The sequence below is a fragment of the Artibeus jamaicensis genome, unplaced genomic scaffold (assembly GCF_021234435.1).
Source record: "Artibeus jamaicensis isolate MK-2021 breed Jamaican fruit bat unplaced genomic scaffold, CSHL_Jam_final contig_426, whole genome shotgun sequence".
NCBI lineage: Eukaryota > Metazoa > Chordata > Mammalia > Chiroptera > Phyllostomidae > Artibeus > Artibeus jamaicensis.
The window spans coordinates 3,803,680-3,829,400 of NW_026521826.1; the positions used below are offsets into that span (position 1 = coordinate 3,803,680).

At 39.3% G+C, this 25,721-nt stretch overlaps 1 protein-coding gene across 2 annotated transcripts in view; it reads left to right on the forward strand.

Annotated features, from left to right (window-relative positions):
- DHTKD1 (dehydrogenase E1 and transketolase domain containing 1) overlaps positions 1-25,721 on the forward strand; it is a 66,781-nt gene that overhangs the window by 16,698 nt on the left and 24,362 nt on the right. Inside the window, exons 1-6 of one of the 2 annotated variants that reach the window (XM_037155186.2) lie at positions 2,111-2,396; positions 15,179-15,334; positions 16,705-16,916; positions 17,744-17,938; positions 20,069-20,338; positions 23,613-23,784. In XM_037155186.2, the coding sequence (XP_037011081.2) occupies positions 2,240-2,396; positions 15,179-15,334; positions 16,705-16,916; positions 17,744-17,938; positions 20,069-20,338; positions 23,613-23,784 (1,162 nt within the window). In that variant the 5' untranslated portion in view covers positions 2,111-2,239. Of the gene's footprint in view, positions 1-2,110; positions 2,397-15,178; positions 15,335-16,704; positions 16,917-17,743; positions 17,939-20,068; positions 20,339-23,612; positions 23,785-25,721 lie in introns of those variants that run through there. The other variant, XM_037155187.2, reaches the window with a different exon arrangement.

Consider the following 25,721-nt stretch of genomic DNA (forward strand, 5'->3'; position numbering starts at 1 on the left):
GATGTACAGCACAGGTGGCAAACACATAGCCCAAGGGCCGAATCCGCCCCGTACCTTGTTTCTACTTGGCAGCAGCGCTGAGCGCCTTCCCCCTAGTAAAGGAACAGTTACATTTCTACAGCCCTAAAATTACAGTCAGCCCTTTGAAGGCAACCGCAAGGCTGATGTGGCTCCCAGTGAAAATGAGTTTGACACCACTGATATAGGGTCTGGCAGAAGTAACACTAGCCTGAGTATGGTTGGTGGGGTAATAATATAGGTATAATAATTTGTAGCTTTAATTTGAACAATTCATCTAAAATGTCATATGGTGTGCATGAGTGTGATATGTTGTGTTACAGAATTACATACTTGTGATTTTCCAGTAAGAGATTTTGTAATGAAAGAGGGGCATTATTTGTGCCGAACCCTGTATTTAGGGTCCAAAGATGGAATATATGCATTCTTATATTTGCTACCCTCCCCCCCCCCCAGTGTAGAGTCCATGTTTTATTATTTCAGTTATTCTCTAGCTAATATTTTAGATGCCTTTGCCTCTTGGCCTTTCTATCACATCTGCCTAGAAAAACTCTAGGCCCAAAGGAATCCAATCAACATCCTTCTGACCTCAGTACCAAGGCAACTAAGCAGTAATGGAGAAAGTCACAGAAGAATAGAATGTAGTATCTCCTTCTACTCATGGTCAACAACCACACTGGGTGACCCACAAAAGTTTAAGACAATCTTCTACATTTTATTACTCTCCTCAATAATAATTTCATACTGTCTCTGTCTTTCTCAACTCTGATTTATCTCCCTACTCCCTAGCACCTTCTCAGGTAATTTTTCAGGGGAAATACCTAGCTTCATGTTTCTGATAGAAGAAACTCCCTCGGAATCTCACCACTGAATCTTTGACTCTGTTTTTGCATCTATCTTCTCTTCTCTTAATCTGAATCAATGGAGAACATGCCTCTTCTCCTTTCTAGTGTCATTTGTGCTTGGATACCACCCCTTCCCCTGGATCTCAGTCCACTGGATTATCCTTCTCTCCTGTATTTTTTACTTAATATTTTGTAACATCTTTCAAACATGTCCTGAACTCTCGTGTTAAAATTGTAACAAAAAAATCTTAATCACATAACAAACTTCATCCTCAAAGATTTTGTTTTATAGTGTTGCTCCCACTTGGCGGTCCCCCTGACACACCTGTTTGTTCTGGATGCTCTTCCTTTGTGCTTGTGGGGCACCTGCACATGCCTGTATCATAGCATGTCTCATACTGTTTGTGGAGCTCAGTCTACTACTAGACTGGGAACTGATTAAGGGCAGACACTCTATCTTAATCTTTGTAACTGAGGAGAGTATTTGGTGGGCATGGTGGTTATGCCCTGAGTGAGGCAGACAGGCATCTTGGATTCATATGTGTAACGTTCTCAGGAGTTAGGGGTAAGATGTACAGGAATGGAATGGTGGATGACTGACTATGGAAGAATTCAGATTCCCTCCCTCTCCCACTATAGTGGCAAAGTTAAAGATGAGTCAGGATAAAGCAGTTTGGGAAGCTCTGTCAGAGATAAACCAGTGAAGAATCTCAAATATCTCCTCTATACTGCTGAAATCTTCCATGCCCAATTTCTTTCCACTCCTATTTTATCCCTATCATTAGAGGCTCCTTCTCACCTATTTTGTACTTTCTCCCCCAATGTTTCTTAAGAAGAAAAAAAGGGGGAGATATTTATTTTCTGGCTCCTTCACACGATCTTTCCTTTTTACACCCCTTGGTCTCAGTTCCAGCCACTTTCTCGGAAGACCAATTTTTCCTTTCTGTGTGACAACCTACATCGGGTCTGTGTGGTTGTTCTCGGCGGCTTTCAGCAGAGGGGCGGCGGGTAACTACTTCTGGTTGGAGATTGTAGGATATACAGAGATACAAAATTTTGTACCAGAAAGCCGGTAAGGCCGAGCTTAACATGCCATACTTTCCCCGAATCCAGGCTACCCTCAGCATCTAGGACCTCCGGAGTCCCGCCGGGTCGGGTTGTAGCTTCTGTTTAGTGGACTGCTGCCCTCGATTGGCTCGGAGGACCGGCCCCAGCCAATCAGGCGTGGGGGCGTTGTCCGGGGGCGGGACTGCTGGCGCCTGCCTCCCGCGAGGTGCGCTCGCGGTGCGTTCCCGAGTTCCGGGCGTCTCGAGCGGCACTTTCTGCTCCGACTGGCTGTTTTCCCTCATCCTTTGGACCAGTGGACCAGGTGGAACATGGCCTCGGCCACCGTGGCAGCAGCAAGTCGGAGCCTTGGTCGGGCCCCTCCACTCCTCTTCCGGCGCGGCTACCAGACGGCAAGGGGTGTCTATGGCTACCGGCCCAGGAAGCCAGTCAAACGGGAGCCGGGAGGCGCCCTGGCGCGCCCGCCAGGTCCGAAATGGGGCCAGGCCGTGGGCGTAGGGGCTGGGGAGGCTGGAGTCGTCCTCGTCAGGCCTGCGGTGGGGTGCTGTTGGGGAGGAGGTCGGGCTTCAGGGGGTCTGCAGTCTGCGCGCAGCCGGGTAGGGAGGAAGGGTAGGTGAGGGAGCAGAGAAGGGCAGGCGTGGGCATTGTCAGTGTCGGGGTCACCCTCTGTCCAGCCTCTATAATTGAGGAACTTTAAGGTCAGGGTCTCCGCGTCACTTCCACGCTTGAGTGATCTTCCCGCCTTCCGAGTTAATACTTTTCTATTCCTTGGGTGTAAAGTTGTGGGAATTTAGCTCTTTGCGGAGGCGGGACTGCGGGAAAAGAAAACTTCTAAGATCTCCCGGTTCCTGTGGTTTACCCAAGGATACATTTCAGGGTCACGTCCAAGGCTCGTGTTAGCGGGAATGTGGGGATCACGACTGTATTGCTAGGGTGAGGAGGGCAGTTGGTGGTGTTGGATCGCAGCACAGTATTTATTATCTGTCTATGTCCTCTAGATAGCCTCTTACTTTAATTTCAGAGTTTATAACTACTGAATTTAGATCCATGTTACTGGAGTTTTAATGGATTAAAGGACTTGAGTATCAGTTTTTGGAGTCTCTCCTGCTGCATGCTCATGTGCAAGAGATTTTTGATTATTTGGTTCATGCTTCAAAGTTCTTGTATCTTTATTCATCCTCACAGAGAAGATGAATACAGGTCAATTATCAGAATAAAATAATCTGGCATCTTTAATCCAGTGTTAGATTAACATCGAAGTTCCCTTCCATCATTAAGCACCGGACCTTTGAATCTTACATGACACACTGGAATCTCAGTATTTTGCTCTTGACCTCAGATAACATTTTGAATAAACCTGATTTCTCTCTCTTAAATGCAGTGGGGTTTCTTTAGGGAAGTATTTGGCTAACTACATTGTTAATCCCTGGAGGGTAAGATTATAGATATCTTAAAGTGTCAGCAATTTTATATGTCAGTTTTCAAACGTAAGTGTTCAAATCACTTTGAATGGTATTTAAAGTGCCAGTTTCCAGGCCCCCTTCCCACCCCCTTCCTCTGGTTTCTACTTCAGTGTTCTGGGGTGAGGTTCAGGAATATATGTTTTTATCAAGCACCTCAGGTAATTCTCTAACAGGAGGTCCATGGCCATCTGTGGCCAATACTCTTATAGTCAATAAGGGATATATTTGTAAAATGTGTTTGAAAACCTAGTCTTCATTGAAGATTATATTAGTGTGTGCTCAAAGCATAATTATTGTGATCTTATTTGAAGTTTTTCCCTCACAATTTGTCTCTTTTGGATTCCTATAACAGCCTGACAGCTGAGAAGTAACTTTGCCTTGGACAAACCTGGGCTGGTGGCTCTTAACTAGAAGACTATATGCAAATAATCTTGGAAGATTTGGGCTGGTGTGTTTTGAAAAAAGTCTCTGGAAGTGTTGACTTTATATATAACAACCCCTTTTTCCTCATTACTAAATTTTCCCCCTTCCCACTAGTAATAAACTTGCTTGGTGAAATTGTGAAAGTCCATTATTGAGTTAGAACTGCAGGCCAGGGGTATGATCTTGTGTGTACTGGGAGGGAAGAGTTAAAGCCATCTCAGGAAACAATTGTTTGTTGCACAGTTACAAGATCTGGCTTAGAGAATTTTGTTGCTAAGGGTAACAATTTTATTTTCTTTTTCTTTATTATTATTTTTTTTACATTTTGAATAAAACTTAAAAGTAAGTAGACCATTTTGTAACTGTATCACTTTCAAAATTACCACTGCATGTCGATCTATGAGTTTTTCCTTCTTTATCATTTAGAACTTGTCATGTTATTTTATAATAACTCTTAGTAGATCATTATCTCCTACTAGACTGTGTGGGAGAAGGGAGAAGGAGAGTTGCATATATCACATCCAATAGTATTTCGTTAGACAGAACATGATTATCTGTTTCTATATACCTGCAAGGGAGATTGGAAAGCACAGTCTTTATTCAGGGTGGCCATGTACCAGCTAAAAATTACTGTGAGGAAGAAAAGGAAAATAGATATTGGTAAATAACTAGTAATTACCATACTTGATACTTTTGGCCACTCAAATATCCTCAGCTTTTCTTCCCATACAAAGAACGTGGTCATCTCTTTCCATTCAATTCCTGAATCCAGCTCAAAGTCCATTATCTCTGGAGAATGTGTGGTTGGGCTTGGACTCCTCATGGCGTAGAATTTTATGAACTGCCATCCACCTCATATATACGCATACAATATATAAATAAAGCTTCCATTTGTAGAGAGAAAGAATGAGGAATCTGTAGCAGCCACTGGTACAGATCCATTACTGAGTCCTATTGCAGAGGAATGATAAAAGCTCTTTGATGTAACTCTGTAGTAAGTTCACGAGTTTATCTGGCCCTTCAACTCTATCCTCTGTCCATTCCCCTGGCTTTGCCTTATGGGTTCTTCGTTATCCATTATCTTCTGTGGCCATAACTGATGTGGACATGCCCTCCATGGGGACTGTACCCTTTCATGGTCTATTTTGATAAGGTTATGAGCTTGAGAGTTACTTCAGGGGGTCATCAGGCACAGGATATTTTTCCTGTCCTGAATTGGGATTTCCTTGGCAGTTTGATTTTCCTATAAAATTCATAGGTCTGCAGTCTTTTTGCTTCTGGTCATTCCATAAGCAATTTGCCCAGTGAAAGATCTCACCTAGACCTAATATTTAAGCCAGGAAACTCTAGTTTTTTATTTACTGCTTCTGTGTTCTACCCATTCAGCTCCCTAAATTTAATGTTTTTTACCTTGAGATCAATCAAAATAATAGGCTTGAGTGGGAAGGCAACACTTTTTTATTGGATCTTGAAGTCTCGGCTGGCTCTGCTTGTCTACGAGAGAATGCTTACCAGAAGGTACTTGATGAAGGATTTTGTCTGTTCTCTTATCTCCTGTTAGACACCATTTTCAGAACCACCTTTTCTAATTCTAATTTTCCAAACTTGCCAGGGTCTGCCTTCTAGGTACTGAGACCACAGACAGGGAGTGTCTCCATGCAGAGTGTGTTTCCTGCCATCTCTTTTTGCTGATTAGCAAGCTCCAACTTGACCTCATCTTTCTCTCTAGGCTTTCCTGAAAGTGACAAGAAACAGTGAACACATGATACTGAGTTACAGGCTCTGTGGGCATGTAGTCTGCCTTTCAGGTTATTACAGGTGACACTTTTACCAAATGTTTGGTCAGATAGCATAACACTGCTCATTAGCTTTCTATTCTGGATTATGTGGGTCCTTGGTACCGACTGCCTGGCTGTTAAGCCAGTCATGCGTTTTAGTTCTATTTTAGCAGCAAACCCCGTTGGTTACCAAATTCTGTATTAGATAGGATGAATTCAGGGGTTGTGCCAGAGATCTGGAATAATAGTGGCAAGTAAAGTAAGTAAAAAACCTAAGCTGGTATGAGAACTCTGCTCTGCAATGTCACATACCATTGGGGGGTCTATGTTGTTCCTTCACCATCCTCTGTGTGTTGCTTTCAGCTCTGGTCTGAGATGGCTCACCACTAGATCCACATATTGGCCAGTAGGAAGGAAGAAAGGGGGGGAGGGAAGAGGACCTAGCAAGACCCAAAAGTTTCATACATCACTTCTACCACCTGCTTATTGGTCATAATTTAGTCAACTGGCCACACTGGCTGCATGGAAGCCTGGGAATGTCTATCTCTATTTTGGGTGGTCATATACTCAGCTATCTATTGCCATGAAAGAGAAGGGAAAATGGATATTGGGAATTATAGCAGCCTCTGCTACAGATGTATTGTAGAACATGATCATCTTCCATTCAATTCCTGACTCCAGCTCAAACTCCATTTTCTCTGGAGAATGTGTGGTCCTTTCCATCAGGTCTGGCTGTGGCTGCTCATGAAAGAGAACAGAAGGTGGATATTGAGAGTAACAGCAGTCTCCTCTACAGATGTATTGTAAAATTCTAGGACAAGCACTTCACCTTCAACTTTTTCACCTCCTATTTCATATCAAATTTTGAGCACTATATTTCTCAAAGCCTTATTTTCTCCTTTTCCTAACTAGGATCCTAGTCTAGTCCTTTAATTCTGGTCTACTACAAAAAAATGTTTAAATCAAGGGTTCTTAACCTGAGTCCATAAACCCCTATGAAAAGATTTCAGAGGATCTGTGAATTTTGCACAGCTCTGTATGTTTATGCATTTCTAGGGAAAGGGCTCCTGGCTTTTATTAAATTCCCAAAGAGATCAGGGACTTCAAAAAGGTAAAACTGCTAGCCTAGTTCCCTTCTTAGGGAAGGGAAAGGCTTAGTTCAGCCTTTCTAAAACATTGATTTCATTCAGTCATTTTCTTACTCAGGTCTCCAAAGGCTCTACTTCACCTCTCAGAATAAAATCCAGATTCTTTAGCTTGATATTCAATGCCCTTCATGTGTCTTGATCCATTCTACCTTCTCTTTTTCACCTCTTTCCAATGTAAATGGAAATGTAAATGCCTCCGCATTCCAGTCTTTACTCAACATTCTTCCTCATTCTGTGCCATTGTACATTTTACCCATTTTCCATTGCCCAGCCCCATTTCTGTCCCCTCCATGATATCTTTCCAGACCACACCAGGATTTCCTGGTCTGAACTCCTTCTACTCTCAGTATGGAGCCCACTGGACTCTTGAAATTTTTGTGTGTGTTATTTTATGTAGGGACCATCTTCCCACATTTTAAGATTTTGCCCGGTAAACACCTAGTCTTACATTTTTCTCAGCTCTACACTTAACTGAATACTTATTAAATGATTTATTCCTATTAAGACATGGAAACAGGGTTCTGTATATGCATTTTATTTATGACTGTGCATTTGAATTGTGCATGTACAACCATAACCTCAAATGCCAAGAAAGGAAGCACTTTATATATTTGGTAATCTACTATATTACTATTACTATATTAGTAACAGTATGTACTATGTTTCAGAAAAAAGTAATAACTTTTTTGCTAATGAAGACAATTAAGACTTGGGTTTTTCCATAAATTCTGTGTAAGTGTATGCTTATTGTCAGTTCCATCAATTAGGACAGCAGGCTGATGAGGCCAAGGACATGATTTGTTGGGCTCTAGTCTTTTTCCTGTCGCCTGCCACTTGTCCTAAAAGGTTGGTTGAGAGAAATGACTCAGTTAGTGTCATGGATCACGTACATAACTTTTCAGTACTGGCAAAGTAAATCAAAGGACTGAAAATGACTTTGGCATCCTCCAACTTCAAAGGTGACGTAAGAAGAGGGAGAGGCTATGGTCAGAGTTATTGTGTCTCCCTTTTTCCCCTTTGCCCTTCACCAGCCATTTTTCTTTATGTTTATTTTGGCTGAAAATCACTGCCTTCATAGGATGACTACATCATTCACTAAGATTTCCTTTGTATTAGGCTTTAAAGAGATAGTGAATTTGATTCTTGTAAACTTTTGGATGGCCATGGTTTCACTAGTTAAAATTTGACCTGTGATGAGTGTTCTTCATGGTCAACTATTAGTAACAGTGTGTACTTTAACCTCTCTAAGCCTCAATTTCCAAGTAAACTTGAGCTTATTTATCAACAATCCCAATTTAAAATCGAGATGGGTTTAGAAGTGTTCATTTACAGGTATAAATTTCACTAAGGAAGATGTGGGTTATTTAAAAAATGGCAGAATATAGTGATCATCAGGATGTGGTAGCTGTAGGATTCCAAATAGCGTTCAGTGGTTACTGACTGTGGCAGTAACCACTAACCTTAGTAGTTGAAATAAGTGGCCGTAGGTATGTTGCATATTAGAAATAACAGGAGGCACTTCTGCCAAGATGGAGGCATAGGTGGAAACACTTTGCCTTCTCGCACAACCAAATCTAAAATCAACAAAGTTTTAGCAACAATAAACGCAACCAAACCACAGAAAATTGAAAAATACGTAGTCCGACAACAACGAACCACTCAGCTAGACCAGTAAGAGGGGCGGAGTCAGCAGCAGGGCAGTGCCAGCAGCAGAGCAGGTCAGGCAAAAAAGATCCCCTGGCCCAGGCAGCCAAGGGCGAATCCCAGGTGTGAGGTAGCGATGGGTGGACCCATGAAGGCTCAAGGCAGCTGGCTGACCGGCTGGCTGACCACGGTCACACATTTGTGCGCAGATAAACCAGCGAAGGAGCAAGCATTGAGACAGACTGGGCAGGCCCCAGTGGCTGGAAGGAGCAGAGGGGACCACTGTTGCTCCCTCTCTGACCCTGCCCCCACATACAGCATCACAAAGCAGCAACATGGGTGGCCCCTCTCCTCATAAGTAACAGGCGCAAACAGAACAAAACATGGCTCAAGAAGAACTCAGAACCCCAGAGCCCATAAATCTAAGCGAACAATAAATTGCCAACCTATCAGAGGCACAGTTCAAAACACTGGTGATCAGGATGCTCACAGAACTGGTTGATTTCAGTCACAAATTAGAGGAACATATGAAGGCTAAACTAATTGGAATGAAGGGAAATGCACAGGAAAGCAATAGTGATGGAAAGGAAACTGGGACTCAAGGGAACGGACCAGAAGGAAGAAAAAAAATGACCAAACAGAAAAGGATGAAGAAACAAGAATTCAAAAAAATGAGAGGCTAAGAAACCTCCAGGACATCTTTAAATGCTCCAACATGCGAATTATAGGGGTACCAGAAAGGGAAGAGGAACAGCCATGAGTGGAAAACTTATTTGAACAAATAATAAAGGAGAACTTCCCCATTCTGGCAAAGGAAATAGACTTCCAGGAAATCCAGGAAGCTCAGAGAGTCCCAAACAAGTTGGACCCAAGAAGAAACACACCAAGGCACATCTTCATTACATTAGCCAAGATTACAATGAAGGAGAGAATCCTAGAAGCAGCAAGAGATAAGGGGACAGTCACCTACAAAGGAGTTCCCATCAGACTATCAGCTAATTTCTCAAAAGAGACCTTACAGGCCAGAAGGAGCTGGAAAGAAGTATTCCAAGTCATGAAAACCAAAGACCTACAACCAAGATTACTCTATCCAGCAAAGCTTTCATTTAGAATGGAAGGACAGATAAAGTGCTTCTCAGATAAGATCAAGTTCAAGGAGTTCATCATCGCCAAGCCCTTACTATATGAAATGTTAAAGGGACTTACCTAAGAAAAAGAAGATAAAAAATATAAACAATATGAACAGTGAAAGGACAGCAAACTCACAGTTATTAACAACCACACCTAAAACAAAAGCAAACTAAGAGGACAGCTAGATCAGGAGTGCACCATAGAAATGAAGATCACATGGAGGGTTAGCAACAGGGAAGTGGGAGGAGGAGAGACAGGGAGATGGTACAGAGAATAAGTAGCATAGATGGTAGGTAGAAAATAGACAGGGGGAGGGCAAGAATAGTATGGGAAATATAGAATCTAAAGAACTTGAGACACGTGGTCATAAACTAAAGGGGGGGAATGGTGGGGGAGGGGTGTGCAGGGTGGAAGGGAATGAAGGGGGGGAAACAGAACAACTGAAATGGTATAATCAATAAAATACATTAAAAAAATAACAGGAGCCTTTATTGGAGTCATAGGGAAAATAGTTGAACAAAATTTTACTGCATTAGAGATTTTTTAAAATTTACATAATTCTGGAATACAAGTGCAGATCAAAAAGTCTAATGACATTAGCTCTTGTACTTAAAATGTCTCAGAGACTTCTAGTTTTCTCAAGTCTTTTGCTATATAGGCTCGGGACTTCCCTTTTATATTTAAAAAATTTCACTTACAGTTGATATAAAGTATTATATTAGTTTCAAGTGTATACCATAGAATTTTGTTATAGCATAATCAATAAAACACTGGATTGAAGTAAAATATCCTGGAATTCAAATTTCAGCTTCCTAATTACCTGTGTCACCTTTTGTAAGTCACTTAATCTCTGTAGTTTACTCCTCTGCAATAAGGACACCTCTTTCAGAATTGGTGCCAGGACTAGGCGAGATGTGTGTGAAAAATCCAGCACAGTGTATAGCAAAAATTAGTACTCTGTGAATGGTCACTATGATTTATTATCAATCTGTAAAGGATTAGGAAAAAATGGAAAGGACCAGAACAAGGTTTCTATTTAAAGTCTGGCTTTTTTGTTTTTGTTTTCCTAAAAAAGTAAATAACTGGTAAAATAAATTTATTTTATAAAGATACTGTGTTTGTGGTGGGATGGGAGGGTATGATATGAAATTAACTCAGTTGCGCAGCCTAGGTCTATCTGAGTTTTGTGTACAGAATATAGTATTCTGTACAATGTCTTGACTTTTAATGTGGTTATCTATGAAGTTACTAAGTTGAAGCTGGAGGCAACCATCTCATTTGTATAGATTTCTAAGGGACTCTAGTTATGAAATTCCCTTTCTGGGAGTCTTCAGTGTCTTTAAAGATACCTAACATTTCCACTTGCTTTAATCATATGCTGTCTTGAATGGAAATAGACTGTGGATATGATCTAGATATTTTGGGAGGAGGCTGTTTATGACCAGACGATGAAAATGAATTGTATTGAATTTTAGTTTAAGCACCAAGTTTAAACACTATTCAGTGCCCCCACTATGTTTGCTTATAGCAGTGAACAAAGTAATTGATGTAGATATGCCTATCATAATTTATTTTTTTTACTTCCTGCATTAGCTAAGATTCTTTTGGTCACAAGCAAAAGAAACCAACTCTGGCTATTTTAAGCAAAGAGGGGACTTGATTTTAGAGATACAAAGGTCTCTGAGAACTAAAGGATATGTGGGGTAAACCAGAGGTAGCTCTGAGAATACTGGCAGAAGCTGTGTGTGGGCTAGTAGGGCACAGCTGTTATTGTACTCGGCTCCAGGGGCACCCATAACATGCGTTGGGTGTCCTTCAGACCACACCACACTTGGACTCAGCATGTAGTTGTACTCAAGGCTAAGATTTATTATAGTGATATAACAGGGATCCACAGCTGTATCAGAATGGGGAAAATACACAGGAAGAGTCTGGAGGAACCATTGTGCAGGCTTTCTTACGCTTTCTGTCTCCTATGACAGGTGGCAGAATGCGCACCTCATTAAGTGACAAAAACACGCCAACATATGTGAAGTGTTTCTGCCCAAAGAAGCCCTTCAGAGGCTTGGCACCCAAGGTTTTTATTGGGAGATGTTCCTATAAGCACCCTGTACACAAGCAGAAATTCCAGATTCCCACTAGAAAAGCAGGTACTCAGCATGAACCACATTGTTTGCACAATCTAGGCCTAGCGGATCACCCTGATCTGTTAGAGACAGGTGAGGACATTTCTGAAATCTAGATTCCCAGACACCAGCCAAAGACCAACCTTGTCTCAGGCTAACTCTTTTCTCCTAAATTCTCTCAGTTCTCAGTCTCAAATTCTGGAAAGATCAAATCTGATCCACCTTGACTGAGGTGTCTGTGGAATCTGTGAACCTGTAGGGAGGCAGAATGGAGAGATGTATACATGGCCACTGGAACCTACCCCCGGGATGGGAGGGTGCTGTTCTCAGAAAAGAGGGCTCCATGTGAACAGGAAGAATCTACTGCAACTCTCGAGGGCTCTGGAAAACCTTGATTATGAGGGATTCTGTGACTGCCTCAGGGCTTCCTTCATTCAAGTGATAACACATATTTCTTGAGCATCTACTATGTGCCAGTCTCCTGAGCCAGAAGCATGCCTCCAATATTTTCTCTTGAACAAGAGTGCGCATGTGTTCTATTGTTGTTTTCCCTATTTTCTCTGGCTTTGTGGGGTTTCGCTTAAATTCCTCTGGACTTTTGGAGATATCATGAGTTCTAAGTTGTTTGAACAGTATTATGCCTAACATACAGGTATTCTTTTTTCTGTTATAGTAACTCTTTGATTTATATGGCAATAGGAAGTTATTTTAATGAAGACTATATTCTGTTGCTATGCTCTCATCCTCTTAAATATTTTTTGTATTTTATATTTTTAATATTCTAATTTAATTATTTTCATTATATATTTTATTATTTTAAATACATAAGTACTTTGTAACAAATACTTCATTGTTTGCTATAGAAGAAAAACAGCAGAAGTACTTATATCCAGTGGATTTGAAACTAGGAGGTGGTCAATTAATTTTTTAGAAAGTCACTGAAGCAAGGATTATCATAAAAGTGTGAGACATGCTTCAAGTTATTTTAACTTAAATATTTGTATTTTTGTTTACATCTATACAAGTATTTCAAGAGAACTTGTGAAAGCAATCTGAGTGCAAAATCTTTCTAGATGTTTATAATTTCTCTCCTAATATTTTACTTTTTCCCACAGCAACAGGCTTAGGAACAAATACAACTGATTTTTACCACCATGTAGTCAATTGGTGAGGGCATGCAGGTGCACTGGAGAGAACCCACTAGTCAAAAGTTTTCAGAATGCAGCTGGGCAGCAAGCATGTTCAATGGATACAATTTAAGGTGCTCTAATGTACATGTCCACTGTGGAAAACATAGAATATATGATAGGCAAGCAAAAAAAAAAATCAGAAATTTTGACATAGGGTAATTACTAAGTTTTTGGTATGTCTCTTTTATATATATGAAATATATACAGGATGTGGCAAACAAAAGTAAGTTTATAATGATGAGTATGTGAGACATGGAGTTATTTATTGTATTATTATTTATTAATTATTGTATTATTTTCCATATGAACAACTGTAAACTACTTTTGTTCCACGCCGTGTGTGTATGTATGTGTGTATATCTATATCTATATATATCTATATATATCATGTATATATATATACAAGAACTTTTAAAGAACCTTTAATGATGGTTTTCTCATAAAGGCCACTGTTTCTTAAAAATACATGCTTTCCTTGGCTCTCTGGCATTACAAGATCCTAGTTTTCCTACTAACAACCTTATCACTTTTGCTGGGGGGTGGATATTCTTTCTCTTCGCTCATCTCTAAAATATTGGTACTCTGTGGGTCTGGTCTGCTCAGGGTCACCTTCTCAATTTACCTTCTTTCTGGGTAATCTCCTCTACTTTCCATGGTTTCCAGTATCATCTACAAAACTCCGTGATTAGTGGGACAAGTCCAGTAGTAAATATACAGGGTTACCATCACCACTCTTACAGCAATCTAGTAGCCCTTTTGAAAACATTCTCTCGGTAGATATCATCTTACAGAGATCACTGCAACAATTTCTAAATGTTCAACAGCCAGGCTTTTAATGATACTTTAGAATACTTACATGGGAGTTGGCACACAAGGACAATGCTTCAGACCTGATCTGTCTGGATTTTAGCCAAAAATACAAAGATTTCCTACTTCATACAATAGCAAAGGAGAACTTTAACACAGTTCAGAATAGAACCGTATGGGAATATAAAACTAACCTCCATTCAGAAATCAGTTAATTTACTGGGCTTGTTTGGTTAGTGTATTAGACTTAGTGTGGATCCGCCTAACCACAGTATTAGTGCAAACACACCCTTTACATATTCAGCACATCTGTTCTTCTAAGCCTGTGCTAACATGTACACTTTGAAGTATGCTGAACACAGGCCCAGCAGCTGTGTAACTGTTAAATCATCACGTGGCATGTTGAAAAAATGGTCATTAAATATTTGAAAATATGCTAACAGTTTTCTTTGGGTTCTGAAAATAAAAATAAAAAATTTAAAAATGTTCAGAAAATTGTGTGCCCTCTATAGCACAACTGCCCATCCTCGGGGATTCGTGTGCACTTTGTGTAAAACTGCCTTGACAAACTAAAAGTTAACTGAATGTGGGCCTGAGGGATTTTACCCCCAAATTTTAGGACTTGTCTGTGGAAAGAAAAGAAAAACAGCTTTTGGCCCAATATGAAATCATCTCAGAATTGGATTCATTGAAAGATAATGTTTCCTTTTAAGTAGAGACTAGGGGATCACTCTTAGGGTTTTACAAAGGGAATTTTTTTTTGTATTATGTGAGTGACGTGATAATTTCTAGTTTTTTCCTCATGTAAGATTTCATGAGCCTGTGAAATAACTATACCTGGATCTTTAAGAAATAAGAAAGAAGTATATGTGGTGATAGGCATGGGGGAGTGGGGATAAGTGGAGGTGGGCAAAGGGGGGAATAAATGAGGACAGAAGGAGACTTTGCTTAGGGCGATGGGCACAAGATGCAGTGTGCAGATGATGTTTTGCTGAGTTGTACACTTGGAACCTCTGTGGTTTTGTGACCAATGTCACCCCAATAAATTCAATTAAAGATAGCAAGAAATAAAAATAAAAAATAAAGGTGGGAAAATGGGAGAAAAGAAATAAATGTAACATTGATTTTGTAGTTCTACCTATCTGTTCTTTTTATGTAAAGTGTTAGAAAGCATCTTAAACAATAATTAAGTTGACTAATTATTCATAATATCAGCATTGTAAGAGTTTTTTTTTAATTTGGGGAATTCCTTTTAATATTTATTCATGTGCATAGTTATTTTATAAATATACACTTATAATTCTATTTACATTATGTTTTTTTCAGTGACTTTAGTTATTGTGAGCTAAATTTGAGGGAATAAGTGTGTTTTCCTGGATTCTGTTAGTCTTTAATTCTGAAAGCCACCGACAGATGTGGTAGGTGGAGGCAGTGCATTAAAAATATCTAAGGCCTCAAAAGCTTCCTTGAAAAACTGATTTTTGTGGTCTGTGGGCATTTCCTAAACTGCTTGTATTGCTTTCTTTCCCCTCTAAATTAGTTGATCATGGACTTGCCAGGTTGGTGACAGTATATTGTGAGCATGGTCACAAAGCTGCCAAAATCAACCCCCTCTTCACTGGCCAAGCCCTGCAGGAGAATGTGCCTGAAATCCAAGCTCTTGTGCAGACCTTGCAGGGACCCTTTAATACCACAGGTAAAGCCCGTCGACACTAGACCTTCATGTGCTAGGTACTTGCTAGCAGAGGTGGGGCTTCTGTCTCTATTCTTTAAAACCCCTCTGCCCACTGGAGCTTCAAGCACTATCAGGCAGAAGGATCTAGAATGGTTTTTTGATAGGGCCCTTTTTCTCTGCATTCAAAACTCCATAGACAAATGGCCAACAGGTACATGAAAAAGTACTCAGGAAAGTGTGCATCAAAACCACAATGAGATAGCACCTCACATGTTGGCAAGGATGTGGAAGAAAGGGAATCCTTTGCACTGTTGGTGGAAATGTAAGCTGGTGTAGCCACTGAGGAAAACAGCATGGAGATTCCTCAGAAAATAAAATCATCACATCATCCAGCAGTTCCACTCTGGGGTATTATTCAAAGGAATTGAATCAGGATCTTGAAGAGATATCTGCACTCCCATGTTCATTGCATCATTGGTCAATCAAGATCAAAGATCTAAAATTACTGTGAGAAACTATAAGCAATATAAAGTAAATGTTGGTTTAAGTCATGTAGGTTTAGGCAAATGACTGATAACTGATTTGGTGCTGAGCTAATGACATATTACAAACTTTCCTTTTCTTTGACTATCAGGAAGATTTCCTTTTACCTTAAAATGTTGCTTTGCTATCAATATTAATTCAAATTAAGACCGACTGTTCAATAATAGGTATTGCTTTGTAGATTTATTAAGACTTGAACATTTTAGTTGATTGATATTTGAGATAAAGGTAGGAATAAAAACTGTACTTATAAAGCAGGTGAAAAGTAGGTTTGAAATTTAGTTTAAATGACTATACATGAAGGAATTTCAATGGAAAGGGGGAGGAGAAGAATATCAGGGGTAAGGTGCAGAGAATAAAAAGCATAGTTGGTAGGCATAAAATAGACGGGGAGAGGTTAAGAATGGTGTAGGAAACAATTCAAAGAACTTATGTATACAACTCATGGACATGAACTAAGAGGGTAATGCTGGAGGGTTGGGGGTGCAGGGTAGAGGTAGGATAAGGAGGAAAACATTGGAAGAACTGTAATAGCACAATCAATAAATACACTTTAAAAAATAAAGATAAGTGGTACTATATTATAAATAAATAAAAATAAAAATTTGTCATAAAACAGTATGGCTCTGTCCTTGTGAAAATTTTCTTTTTCCTCTTCTAGTTTTACTACCTTAGGACTTTTGATCATATTTTTAGTTTTGCTTTTAGAAACATGTAGGTGAGCATTGACAGTGACCTAAGTTATTCACAATGAAATGCTCTGAAAGAAGTAATTATTTTGGTATATTCTGTAATTAGTTACATGGTTGATTCTTCTTTAAGAGGATCCCTTTGATTCCGTTTCATAGGATTATTGAACATGGGGAAGGAAGAGGCCTCTCTTGAGGAAGTATTAGCCTATCTGGAGCAAATCTACTGTGGGCAGATTTCCATTGAAACCTCCCAACTTCAGAGCCAGGAGGAGAAAGATTGGTTTGCCAAGCGGTTTGAGGAGCTGAAAAAGGAGACATTTACCACAGAAGAACGAAAACATCTGTCCAAACTAATGCTAGAATCTCAGGTATAAAAGTAGCAGCTGATATCAGTGGAATAGGTCAGCTTATTTCATACAGAGATATATAAATACTGAAGAGAGGGAATTAGGCATTAAATTTCTGAACATACCTCCACTTACCCCCCCATTGTCTCAACACAACAGACAGTATAACATACACCACTTTATTCCATGTAGGAAAAAATAGATAACCAAACAATGGATCACCAAACTATTGGTTCTCCTCAGAATCAGAGTACTTTTTATATACATATTTGTCTTTCACTCTATAAAAGATCACAAAATCCTTAAGATCTTCTATTTTTATTACCTGAAGTGATCAAAAAAGAAAAAGAAAACTATACATGGAAGACAAACCAGTACGAATTAATGGAATTGAATGTCAGGACTATGATTAGGACTCAGGAATATCAAGATGACAAGAAATTTATTCCCAGTAATTCAGATAGTGGCTAGCTTGCAGCCTTGATAAAATAGTACTGTAGAGCCAGGTGCTAAAATAAAACTCAGGTACTGGTTGAGACAGCGGAAATCTGAGGCCTGACCTCTACTCTGAAAGAACACACATGTAAGGAGGTTCCTCTTGGGTTAAATTATTCTCCCTCTCAGGTTATTTCCTCTGCATCCGCTCCTGCAGTCTGGTGTCCTTGGCAAGGCTTTTCTGCTGGATTCTGGGTGACTTACGTCTTTCTCTGGGGCAGGTAGTGAAGGGGCACAGCTGCAGCCACTTGAGGTAGTACAGGGTTTTCTTAACACACATAAATGTGTCTGACTTTGACCTAAGTACTTGGCCATCTTCCTGTAACTAACGTGTCTGATATGATGTTCAATAGGAGTTTGACCACTTTTTGGCGACCAAGTTTGCCACAGTGAAGCGATATGGAGGCGAAGGAGCTGAAAGCATGATGGGCTTTTTCCATGAGTTGCTGAAAATGTCAGCCTACAGTGGAATCAGCGATGTCATCATTGGGATGCCCCATAGGGGGAGACTTAATTTACTGACAGGCCTTCTGCAGTTCCCCCCAGAGGTAAGATACCGTCTATGACATCCAACTGTAACAGAATAAAACTGATGGTAATAATTCCTTTTAGAAAACTGACTAAGCAGCCCTGGCTGGTGTGACTTGGTGGATTGAGTGCTGGTTTGTGAACCACTGTTGGTTCGATTCCCAGTCAGGGCACATGCCTAGGTTGCAGCCCAGGTACCCTGTAAGGGGCATGCAAGAGGCAACCACACATAGATGTTTCTCTCCCTCTCTTTCTCCCTCCTTTCCCCTCTCTAAAAATAAATGAATAAAATCTTAAAAAAAAAAAAAGAAAAGAAAACTGACTAAGAATACGAATCATTGGTCCAGAACCTAGCTAAGTTAATTGATGGAACCCAATGCTTATTGTTAGAACAGGTATTTGGATTCATTTTCTGCATATCCTTATTTGGATTCTTTCTTCTTTCAGGGAAGTCAAAGGTTAGTTTATTTCCCCAAGGATGGTATGAATAAATTCTGCTCTTTGATACATACTTTTCTTATTTCATAAAAATTATTTGAACAAATATCTGTGTGATTTTAAGCAGTTTCACCTTTCAAGAAGTCAATTTTACCTTCCCCTTATTTTCTGAGTTTATAGTTAATAGGTTGTACTAAAACTAATGATATGCATTGTTGTTTTAAGAGACCACCCAAGTGAGTGGTTTTATAGGTTACTGGATTCTGGTATTTCTATTCACTCCAACTCAGCTGCTCTGCTCTGTAAGTCTCTCAAAAGACTTGAGAGTCAGGACTGAAGACCTGATATCAGGGGACATCAGAGAGATTTCATATTAATAAGGTTATGACCATTTTGCATGGATAAGCCTCATTACTGTCCCTGGCCAGGGGATTAAACATAATGACAAATGTTAAAGGGGCTGTCAGAGTTAGATGGAGTGAACAGAGCCCATGGAAGGATGTGTTGTTTTTAAGAGTATTAGAAAATCAATGTGATAGCATGTCCAGGGGCCAAGCTTTACCACACTTACTCAGACCTCAGTGTTTCTGATGCTAAGAGATTGATCATCAGCTGTTAAAAGACAAATGCATTAGAAAAGTTAGAGTATGACATGTTAAAGGTGATTGACAGAAGGAGGCATGTGCTTAGATACATGCAGAAATTCTTACATCAAAAATTACATTTCTTGGCCCTGGCTGGTATAGCTCAGTGGATTGAGCACAGGCCTGTGAACCACACGATAGCGGTTCAATTCCCAGTCAGGGCACATGCTTGGGTTGCAGACCGGTTCCCTGCAGGCCAGTTCCCAGCAGGGGACGCCGAAAAGGCAACCATGCATTGATGTTCCTCTCCCTCTCTCCTTCCCCCCTTCCCCTCTAAAGATAAATAAATAAAATCTAAAAAAAAATTACATTTCTAAAATATCTCAAAGAAATTATTTGAAGATGCAAAATTATTGTACATGATCATATTTGTGACAAACATGTCTGTATCTATACCATGTATGTTCCTGTGTGCAGAAATAAGCTTTTGCAAATTGGAGAGGCTTTTGGGTCATTCAAACAATTTGTCTATTTGAGAATAACATGCTGTTTTGGTAAATACTTTGGTCTGAGGCTCAACTTTATTACTCTTTTGCCAAGAACCTTTAACAATTTAGTTAACTTCTCTTGCTTGTTCCCTTTAAAAATGGGTAGTGGCATCTACCTTGTAGAAGACTGAAAATGAGGTGAGAGAACATATGTAAAGAAGTCCTTTGAATATTGGACTTCTATAGTTTTTTAGGTGTAAATTGAACTAAGAGTTCAACTTAATCCCTAAATGGGATTAACTTCTATTATTTTCCTCTCTACTTTTAGTGAAATTAATTCAAAAAGTTCTTTTGAAAATATATTTTAACAAGTGTATTTAAGAAACATTATTTTGCTTATTGCAAGGCAGAGGTGACTTTACTATGTCATGTAAGTGTTGATTTGACTGCAAAGATCTCCAAATAGCTCTGTGCATTTGAGCAGCTAGAAATTTGTGCCTATCTTTAAACAATGCATGGTAGTAATAATTATAAAAGCATGTGCATAATTTTTTTGTATTGTATAATTTAAACCAGCTAGTTCTTTTCTAGTCTCTATCGCAATAAAAAACATTTTTTCCTTTACGTGTGTCCACAATAGCTGATGTTTCGCAAAATGCGAGGCTTAAGTGAATTTCCAGAAAATGTCCCAGCCACTGGAGATGTCCTGTCTCACCTGACCTCCTCGGTTGACCTGGACTTTGGTGCACACCATCCCCTGCATGTGACAATGCTGCCTAATCCGTCACACCTGGAAGCTGTTAACCCCGTGGCTGTCGGGAAGACTCGGGGAAGGCAGCAGTCTAGACAGGACGGGGACTACTCTCTAGACACTTTGGCTCGGCCTGGGGACAAAGTCATATGCTTGCAGGTACTTGTAGCTTCCGGAAGTAAGACCAGAAATTGGGAAGACAGGGGAGAAAAAATGTCCAGGTTGGTAGGTCTGAAAGGAGGTGGCAGACAGTCAAGATTAAACTGAGATGAACTTTTGGGAAACAAATATTCTAGGGCTATTTTAAGAATTAATAACAAATATGAGGCCTAGAGTCAAGGCAACTGACTTAAACTGTGGTTTTTCACTGTGTTTTTTTCTTTCTTGAGCTATAAATTAATTAAGGAGGTATTGGCTGACATACCTGCTACTGCTAGGAGGACAGATGTCATTACTTCTATGACAGTGTGGCCTTCTAGGGAACCACAGGGCACCCATATATCTACCAAGGCTATAAGAGTCGATTTATTTATTTTTTTGGCTTTCTGTTTTAAAATGAAGGTGTTTGGTATTGAAGAGTACAAATGATTGTGTGGGTCTTGCTTCCCCTGTCTCTTCCCCTCAGTTTTTCATCATCTAAAAGGTGTCTTTGAGAAGTTTGGATTGTGAGTCACATTTCTTCTATGTTTATTTAAATACAAACCCTTAATTAATTAATCATGGATGTTGGTAACTAAGTCTTCAAATGCAACAGAAATCCATAAATCTGTAAGGCAGTATAATATTGGCTATGTATACAAATAACCACATTATCTTATTGATGTTAATTTTTCAAGCCAGAAACTTGTGGAAAATTGTTGGGGGTAGGCAGACTGGATTTTATTATGATATATTTAAAAATAGAAATCTACAAATCATTAGCTAGATATTCTCTTTACCATTATCTTAATTCATGATACTCTAAAATATTGTAGTCATTTACAGTTACCCACTACATAAAGCAGATCTTAAGACTGATTTCTAAAGAGGTGAAAATGGCATTTCTCTAAAATGATGAGAAACTGTTTACTTTTGTCAACTGTGTCCCTAAAATATTTTGCCCTACTCTGTCTATGTATGTCTTCCCTTGCTCAAGTACATGATTGTAATTTCTTGTGGGGACTCTAAATTTGGAGCCTATAAAATCATGGCGAGTGAGGTCCTGATGCTACTTTTTCTGCCTGTCTTCTGTTTATCTTAGTCCCGGACCTGGTGAGAGTGGATTCTCATGTTTCTACCCCCTGCTCACCCCAGTCAAGGTTGGCTGAGCAGCTTCCTCTTCACCCAGCATTTGTTTGTGCTCATGGATCTTTAATCCTATGAAGCTTTATGAAACATAGTGGAGTGGTTTCTTTCTTTATTTAAAAGGGAAAATAACATTAGCAAATGACACAGGTATGCTTTAGTGCCAAGAATCCAAAGACCAGGATAAAATGATGCAAGTTATGAACATAAGTTATATTCTTATCAATGCCTCTACTGTAACATTTTTGTAAAGAAGCAGAACAGGCACACATCTCTCTTCCTTGCTATATTGACCTCTTTTTACATAGTGTATTTTGCTGTGTATAATGTGCACTTTTTTGCCCAAATTTTTTAGGGGAAAATAAGTATGTGCATTATACGTAGATGTAGTGATTCTATACCATGGGCATAATAATCCTGTGTATAATGGGCACAAAAATGTGGGTGCACATAAAACACGGGAGTACATTATAAATGGCAAGGTACGGTACCTCCTTACCCCACAAGAAATCCCGTCAGCAAGGGGAGGAACCCTTTCCTCCCGTGTGGGCCATTGCGTGGCTGCCAGTTGGACTTACAATGTAGCACAGTGTAGAAAAGACAAGGACTGTGGGACCAAGAAGACCTGAGTTCAAACCTTGCCTTTGCTCTCTTGTAGTTCAGCATGCTTGGTTCTGTTACTTGTGTCCTCTGAATCTCATAGGCAAAATGAGAGTATGTTCTATTCCTCATCATATTCTGAGGATTAAGTGAAAACATGTACTTAATAAATTCCTTAATCCAGGAGAGATGCTTGAAGAGGTGGGGAAATAAGTAGGGAAAAGCAGCAGTATCACAATCACAGAAGGTCTAGTGTCTAGTGCAAGCCATGTGAAATATATACTCTTTCTGAACCTTGGTTTTCTCATCTATAAAAGAGCATAGTAGTGACTTCCTTACCTGTCCCCCTCATCCCAACCTGGTTGTTGAGTGGATTAATAGAGATAGATACAGCACTGTGGAGATAATGTAAGGGCATGTTATTACTAGGTACAAATATTCTAAAATGTCAGTTATCTCTATAGACCCTGGCAGTGAGAAGTGTGGACTGGAAAGTTCCCTTGGGCAAAGGAGTGCTTTCTTTCCTACTGAAAATATTCTACTTATATAAAAATTACTCTCTATAGGACATTAACAGTGTCATTAACAATGTACTTCTAAGTATGTTTTCTTAATTCATATTTAGCTATTTCAGTTACTATCATTAGAGCCACAAAGATTGCCTTAAGTTAGGACACATCACATCATTTTATTCTTTAGTTCAGCATATTGGCTGTTTATGATAATTGTCTGTTTAACACAAAGTCTATGGGGCTTATATTTCTCTTCTGAGATTTTCTAAGACCTACAATTTCCTCATTATTTGCTTTTAGTTTTTCTTAAAAAGAAATTCCCCCTTCTCTGCCACTTTTCATCCACCAGGTTTTGTGATGCTATGATCTAGCAGACTTCAAATATTCTGGAAGAGTAACACATTTTAGATATTCTCTCATAACAACATTTTGTTTTTTTCCTCAAACCCTCCTGTTTCTCATGTGTGGCATAATCCCCACCCCACCCCTGCCAACACACACCTCCTCTCTTGGCTGTCACATCGCTCTTCTGTACGTTACTTACAGTCTAATGTAAGGGTGTTAGACTTACACATACACACACTCTCTTTGGGGGATGGGATGGGGGGTTGATTGGGCAAGAGGGAGGAGGGTTCCTTGTATCTCACAGCTGTTTCCATGGAAGTTTTACTAGGGCTGATTTTCTTTCTGCATCTCCAATAGCCTTTCCTCCCGTGGTGCTGCTGTGTGTACTAGACTGTTGATGAGTACGCTAGGAGAGATGTGTACAGGCGATGATATGGGGTGGAAGGAGTAGGCCAACTGGTAGTGTCTGCAAGAGGAAAGAACTGATTTAGCATCTTCGAAAGCTGTTTTAGATTAGCATAACCATTCTAGAAAATCCTACAACCAGCAGAGTTTTAAGAGGACAGGGGAGCAATGAGAGGGTAGTTAATTTTATTCCTGTTATTATTTGAAAACTATTTATTCCAGTGTGAAAACCTAAATTTCTCCATCACTTAGATGTTCCTTTTCTTTTTTTCTCCCCTATAATTTAGGTTCACGGTGATGCTTCTTTCTGTGGTCAAGGGATTGTTCCTGAAACATTTACCCTCTCCAATCTCCCACACTTCAGAATTGGTGGAAGTGTCCATCTGATTGTCAATAACCAGCTGGGGTATACCACTCCGGCAGAAAGAGGAAGGTCTTCCTTATACTGTAGTGATATTGGTATGTTACACAGGGTTGTTGGTGTTGCTGGGTCAGACAAGGAATTTCTGGAGAAACTTTTAGTTCACTTAGAGCAGTGAGCCTCACAGGTGCCATTAAAATGGCTCACAGTAAGCCATTTTAAATTTTGGATTAATACAGTCAGTAGTCACCTTCAGTGTTCTTAGGTTAATATTCCTTTTAAACTCTGAGTGTAATCTTTATATCCAAATAAAAAAGACTGGAGTGGAACTTAGAGGGTGCAATCTCGAATTGCTTAAGCATTCAATTGAATGATCCGGTGGAAACCAGAGATCACCACAACTAGTTAACATTAAAGTAATTGTCTGTAGGATGTTCAAATTTGGAGAATTCAAATCTTAATCAAAAAGGAGATGTTCAATTTGATAAGGAGTTCATATCTAAAATATGTAAAAAACCAAACACAGCTTAATAACAAAAATAATCTAGTTAAAAAAGTGGATGGAGGAACTGAATAGACATTTGTCTAAAGAAGACATACTGATGGCCAACAGGCACATAAAATGGTGCTCAACATCGCTAATCCTCAGGGAAATGCACATCAGAGCCACAATGAGGTATCACCTCACACACGGTTCCGCCTGTCATCAAAAAGTCGAGAGACAACAGGTGCTGGAGACGATGTGATAAAAGGGACTCTTAGAGACTGTTGGTGGGAATGTAAGCTGGTCCAATCAATGTGGAAAACAACACGGAAATTCCTCAGAAAATTAAAAATAAATCTTCCACAGTGTCCAGCAATTTCACTTCTGGATATACATTCATTTCACTTCTGGAAATGAAAACATAGTTTTGACAAGATATCTGTACTCTCGTGTTTATGGCAGCATATTCACAATAGCCAAGATCTGGAAGCAACCCAAATGCCCATCATTGAATGAATGGATTTTAAAATATTGTATATGTACACAAGGAATATTATTCAGTCATGATAAAGAAAGATATCCTGCCATCCACTTATGACAACATGGATAACCTTGAGCACATTATGCTAAGCAAGATAGGTCAGACAGAAGAAGACAATTATTGTATGATATCATATATGTGTGGAATCCTTAAAAAAAGTCAAATCGTAAAGAAAACCCAGAGGGTTAAGTGGTGGTTACCAGGGCATTAGGAGTAGGGGGGATAAGATCGATGGTGTTTAAGGTAAAAATTTGTAATGAATAGTAAATAAACCATAGGGATCTAATGTACAGTATAGTGAATATAGTCAATAATACTGCACTATAGTGGTATAATATGACAAATATTGCTTCAATGGCAATCGTATTACAATACATAAATTATCAAAGGAATATGCCGTAAACCTTGAATTTACAAATTTTAACATGTCAAATTTATTAATTTGGCCAGGTAGTCTGGTGAGATATCAGATGTAAAGAAGCAAGGTTTACTTGTTTTAGACATTGGCAGTATTAAAAGAAATGTTGGGCTTTTATTACCCACTCCCTGTTTCACAAAGTTATGAGGACTATTAGCAGAAACTATACTGTTTTAGACCCAGGCCTGACCTGGGTACCTTGGAGGGCTCTGTGAATTTTTTATGATTAGAGATACTGAAAACTCATCTTGACCTTCTTGGAGAAAATTCATTTGTTTTCTAGAATGTATCCTCACATGACCCTTTTATTTTAGGAGGAAAGATAATAGTAATAATGACAATAACAAAATAAATATTAGTTATTACATACTAGGTACTATTAAGCACTTTATATGCATTGACTCATTTAAAATTTACAACATTGCTAAGAGGTAGGAGCTATTACCCCAGCATTATAGATAGGGAGACTGAGATTCATAATTTTATGAAGGTCATACAGCAAGTCACAGAGCTGTGACTTGAACTCATTCTTCTTAACTGGACTCCAAGATTTGTTTTTTAAAAAATATAATTAAAAAATAATTTATTGATT